The 5,438-nt window shown below is 41.3% G+C and overlaps 1 protein-coding gene across 1 annotated transcript; it reads right to left on the bottom strand.

The window, feature by feature from the left end:
- Positions 1–1,182: 1,182 nt before the first annotated feature.
- Positions 1,183–2,740, bottom strand: LOC127094592 (uncharacterized). The gene is made up of 3 exons (XM_051033409.1): positions 2,432–2,740; positions 2,242–2,319; positions 1,183–2,145 (listed from the first exon to the last, which is right to left on the bottom strand). Exons 1-3 carry the CDS (start codon positions 2,738–2,740, stop codon positions 1,183–1,185), a joined length of 1,350 nt encoding a protein of 449 aa, XP_050889366.1.
- Positions 2,741–5,438: the final 2,698 nt, after the last annotated feature.

Below are 5,438 nucleotides of genomic sequence, written 5' to 3'. Positions count from 1 at the left end.
TGTCTTCGATTGTGTTGACCTGGTCTCCATGGATGAATCATGTACTGAGGAATACTTCCTTAATGCTTTGATTGTTTTCCTTTGCAAGGAACCAGGCTCCTTTCGCAACGAAAGGCACATATCCCAGACCAAAGCGATCATGCTTCTCACGAACATCAATAAGCTGACCCCAACCTTCAGGGTTTCCTCCTTCAATGCTAGACTTTTCACTTTTCATAGAAGCGATAGATGAACAAACTTTCCCAACAGGGTCCTTCATTTCCACGAAAATGGCGTTGGCTATTTCAAGAGCTTGGAAAGAAGTTTCCACAGTGTCCTCATCAGCCTCGATATATCTGAAGGATGAAAGGTTACTGAACATAAAGTCTTCCTCTCCAGAAATTATGATCAATTGATTGTCCACTACAAACTTCATTTTCTGATGTAAAGTGGAGGTAACTGCCCCTACAACATGAATCTGGGGATGCCACAATAAGCAACTATACCCTGGATTAATATCCATGACTTGGAAAGTAATCAGTAATATATGAGGGCCGATCAATATGGGCAGTTCTACTTCTTCAATCACGGTTCTCCGGGAACCATCAAAAGCTTTCACTATCAAGGCACTGGGCTTCATAGCTGGTCCTTAATAAGACAACTTAGCAAGCATTCTCTTTGGCGTCACATTCAAAGAAGATCTGGTATCAACCAAAACTCTTGCCAAAGCATCATCTTTGCACTTTACTAAGATATGGAGAGCATGATTATGATTTTGTCCATCTTCAGGTGATTCCTTTCCACTAAAGCTTAAAGTATTACAAATTGTGATGTTTGCAACCACCCCATCAAATTGGTCTACTGTTATGCTTTGTGTTACATGAGCTTGGGAAAGCACCTTCAATAAATCCTTCCTATGGGCTTGGGAGTTCAATAGCAGAGACAAAAAATCTTAGATGGTGTTTGGTGCAGCTGACCCACAACCTCGTAATCAATTCTCTTGATCAAATTCAAAAATTCAACAACATCTTCAGATTGGACCACTTCGAGCTCTTTAGCAGGAGCTATAACTGTAGATTCCTTGGCTGGTACTCGAGGAATCACATTGAATTCAGGCGTATAAATTCGACCACTACGGGTCATTCTTCTCATTCCTGCAATATTGGTAACGTCTCCATTCACAACTGCTGACACTTCAATGTCTTAAATTCCTTCAAAGATCTTATCCACAACAGTAATCTCATATTTCCAAGGCACATCCTTAGTGTTCTCAAATGGAAACAGCGTAGGAATACAAATCACATCAGGTGACGGATGACTATTCGCAGGCACACTTGTCTTACTATAGTAAGGGATCTCAACTGTTTTGGGTAAATTGAAGCAAGGTTCAATTACTGACACAACTTTATTTCTTGCAGCACTGGAGATTTGAAGCACTCCTTTGTTCATCAAGTCTTGAATATTATCACATACCATCTGAAACCCCCTTGGATGCATGGCACACTCTTCACAACTATCATGACAATCATTAATCAGGTCAACTTCCACTAATCGAGCATGGAATGCTACCAAAGGAGTTTTAACATTATCAACCTTCTCAACCACAACACCATCAGAGGAATTCTCAATCGCGTCCACTGTAGGGTTTCCATGGAGTGGAAGAGGATTATCTTTCACATTTGGTCCCATATCTCTAAAAGATAGAATCTTGCTATCAATCAGCTCATGCACCCTATGCTTCAAAGCATAGCAACCCTCTAGGTCATGCTTGGGGGCACCCTCACGAAAAGGACAATGTGCATTAGGGTTACACCATGGAGGCAAACGACCATGTGGAGGTCCCATAGGTCTAGGAACTACCAAACCTTTTTGCAACAAAGAGGGATAAAGCTCGGTATATGACATTAGGATTGGATTAAAAGTTTCCCTATCCCCCTGTCTCCTGTTTTGAGTCTGAGCATTTTGTCTTGGAGCTTGAGCTCTCGGTTGTTGATAGGTAGGGGTTGTTGGCGCTTGCTGATAAACTAGGGGAACAGGAGCACGTTGTTGAATTGGAACTGGTCGATAAATATGAGTTGGTTGATAAGCCCGAGTAGGTTGTTGATTGAAAGCGGGTGTCACAACGGCTATGAATGACTGTGGGGTGTACTGAGCGGGATATATAGGCTGTTGATATGGAAAGGTTTATTGAACATACTGTTGTTCTGAATATTGTTGTTGATGTCTTATTCTTGGAATATCTCTTCCTTGGCCAATATACACCGCATTGGTGTCACCTTCTTTCTTTTTGGGAAACCCTCCAGAAAATTTCTTCGAATTAACATTTGAAGTTCCGGCCAGCTACAAGTTTACCATTTCTTAAGCCATACTCAACACGAGCTCCTATAGCAACAAGCTAGAAGAAACCCCAGGAAGCACTTCCAACCATCTTCTCATAGAATTAGGGTTGGACAATATCAATGAATAGTTCAACAATCTCTTTTTCGACAATATGTGGTTCAACTTGAGAAGCCAATTCTCTCCATCTCTGAGCATATTCCTTGAAAGATTCTTTATCACGCTGGAACATGCTTTGCAGTTGTCTTCTATCAGGTGCCATGTCCATATTGTATTTGTAGTGTTTGATGAACGCATCTGATAGGTCTTGGAAGCATCTGATCCTACTATGATCCAGTCTCAAATAGCATTTGGAAGGAGCCCCACTCAAGCTATCTTGAAAACAGTGGATCATCAGCTTGCCATCTTCCACGTGAGCAGCCATTTTGCGGTAATACATAATGAGATGGCTCTTTGGGCAAGTATGCCCCTTGTATTTATCAAAATCCGGAGTTTTGAACTTAGCTAGAATCACCAACCCAGATACAAGGCACATTTCTTTGGCAGCAGAACCAAAGACGTGGTCTCCTTCCAATGCTCATAACTTCTTCTCAAGGAGTTGCATGTTCTCCTTCACTTCCCTGTTGTCTTCAAATCTCACTTCATCACCACTAACAGTTAATTCAGCAGTCTGATATAGGTGATGTTGATCTTCAAAATATGGAACAGGCCTAGCATTGGCAACTGGTGGAGCAACAATATGGATGAATGGGCGTGCATCGGTATAAATTGGCAATGGCACAACTTGATGGACCGATTTCCCCATGTCATGCACTACCTCTGCTCGAGGGATGAAGTCGTAAGGCAACCCATATGGAGGTAGGGTTGAAGGTAATACCTTTGAAGTTGGACTTTGACTGCTGGGCTCGTGATCTCCGAAATCACGGTCGCTTGTGGAGCTTCAAATCTGAAAGTCAAAGGTTGGAGCATTTCTCTCATATGGGACACGCCCCCTTGATCTCGTCTAATTCAACTCTAACTCGAGCGCTTTCTTTCTCTTGTTCAGCCATCCTTTGTCTTGCTCGGGCGCGAGTATTGTACGGGTGTTGAAGATTCAGTGTGAAACTGGATGAAGAAAGGAAGGAGTGAGACTTTATTTTGAAAATGTACGAATGCATGTATAAATGCATTTTTGTTTGCAAAACTCTTGGTTAGTTTCAGTTATTCGTTTCAGAAATGTCACAACATTTGCTCGCAAGTATTTAAAGCAATAAAGCAATAAAACACAATAAAATGAATCCCAAAAGCGATTTTTCATTAATTTAGAACAAAGTTCAAATACAAACAAATGCCTACGGCATACGGGCCTTCCGAACTGTAGCAAGGTCGGTGGTCAGCCCCTTCAACTTCATCTTACAAAATTTAATGAAATTAAAAACTTGATGCATAGTATTCTCTGGGCACATGCACCAATCAACTTCTTGCAACTTCCCAGGTAGCTCTTGCATAACGGAATTTGCAAATCTGGACAACCTCAGAAATTTGTCCTTCCACTCAGCATAAAGTCCTTGAAGGTCTTGAATGATGCACAAGTCTTCAGCCTTGGTCACCTTTATGTTTCTATAGAGGTGTCTCCAGTATCTGTACTCATTTGTCAACAACATATAGGCAGTATCCTGATCCATACCCTCAAGTGTTTGGATCCTGATATCGGCTTGCTCCAACTGATAGTTCAAACGTGTACAAGCTCTTTCTGACTCTTCAGTCCTTAACTTCTTATGATCCAAATCATCCTTATATCTCTGAATGGTGTTTTCAAGTTCACGAGTATGGATCTCAAAAATCAAATATGCTTCCCTCTTCATCTCAAGGGTCAACTCCAGAGTTTTGTTGAGCTTCTGAATCTAGAGTAGAGCTCGATCCAGCTCTTCATTCTTCGTCTTGAACATAGATTTAGTACCTTGGAGTGCTTGTCCGAAATTTTCTTTCCTTGCATCATACTCCCTAGACCTTTTGTTGTAAGCTTCAAGTTCCTTATCCTTCTTCTGCTGACTATCTTTCAGATTTCCATTCTCCACCGAGACTCGGCCAAGCTTAACCCTCAAGTCATTATTCTCCAATTCCAACTCCTTAATTTGGGCATTAAGCTTCTCCACATCTCCAGGTAATATGGGTTCTGGCTTAGGAACTAAAGGATAGATGGAAGGATCAAATGGAAATGTGAGTTTAACCATTTGAACCCTCTCTCTCACCCAACAAGTATAAGGCTCTCGAGCAATGACATAGGGAAATTTCATTATGTCATAGAACCAGGGCTTATCATCAAGATCGTCCTCAATTGCTAGACAATGTGCTGGTTCATCTAAGTGGTCAATATGGATATATGGTGCTTCATTCTTCCATTTAACTTTTAACCTAGATGGCAACGTGTCTAGAGCATCTGCTAACTGATTTTCTTCCCTAGAAATATGGTGAAAAGAGATTTCATCAAAGTAGGGTATCAGTTTTTTGATATGCTCCTTGTAAGGTATCAACTTGCTATCCTGAGTCTCCCAATCACCTTTTACCTGACTTATTACTAGAGTTGAATCACCGTATACCTCAAGGATCTTGATCCTTTAGTCGATGGCCGCCTCCAAACCGTAGATACATGCTTCATATTCTGCCATATTGTTGGTGCAGTCAAAATACAATCTAGCGGTAAAATGAAGGTGGAAACCGGTTGGAGAAGTGATAACAACACCTATGCCATGGCCTCGAGCATTGGAAGCACCGTCGAACACGAGTGTCCATCACGATCATGGTTCGGGGCCTGCCTCGAAGCTTGGCATAATGAAGTCTCTGATAAACATAATATATTCATCTGGGAAGTCAAACCTCAACGGTTGATAACCTTCGACAGGTAGGTGAGCAAGGTAGTCAGACATAACACTCCCTTTTATTTCTTTATGGGTCACATACTGAATATCATACTCGGTCAACAACATTTGCCATTGGGCAATTCTACCAGTAACAACAGGCTTTTCGAAGATATACTTTATCGGATCAATTTTGGATATCAATAAAATGGTATGGAAAATCATATATTGTCTCAGGCGTCGAGCATCCCAATTCAGAGCACAACAAGTTTTCTCTAAAAGTGA

This window comes from Lathyrus oleraceus, chromosome 6 (genome assembly GCF_024323335.1).
Source record: "Lathyrus oleraceus cultivar Zhongwan6 chromosome 6, CAAS_Psat_ZW6_1.0, whole genome shotgun sequence".
NCBI lineage: Eukaryota > Viridiplantae > Streptophyta > Magnoliopsida > Fabales > Fabaceae > Lathyrus > Lathyrus oleraceus.
This window is presented reverse-complemented; position numbering and strand designations above follow the sequence as displayed.

Coding starts and splice junctions, on each gene's coding strand:
- LOC127094592 (XM_051033409.1), bottom strand. CDS start 2,740: ATGGCTGCTCACGTGGAAGATGGCAAGCTGATGATCCACTGTTTTCAA. Junction 2,320..2,431: donor TTGAACTATTCATTGATATT/GTCCAACCCTAA, acceptor GTAAACTTGTAG/CTGGCCGGAACTTCAAATGT. Junction 2,146..2,241: donor AAGAAGGTGACACCAATGCG/GTGTATATTGGC, acceptor CCATATCAACAG/CCTATATATCCCGCTCAGTA.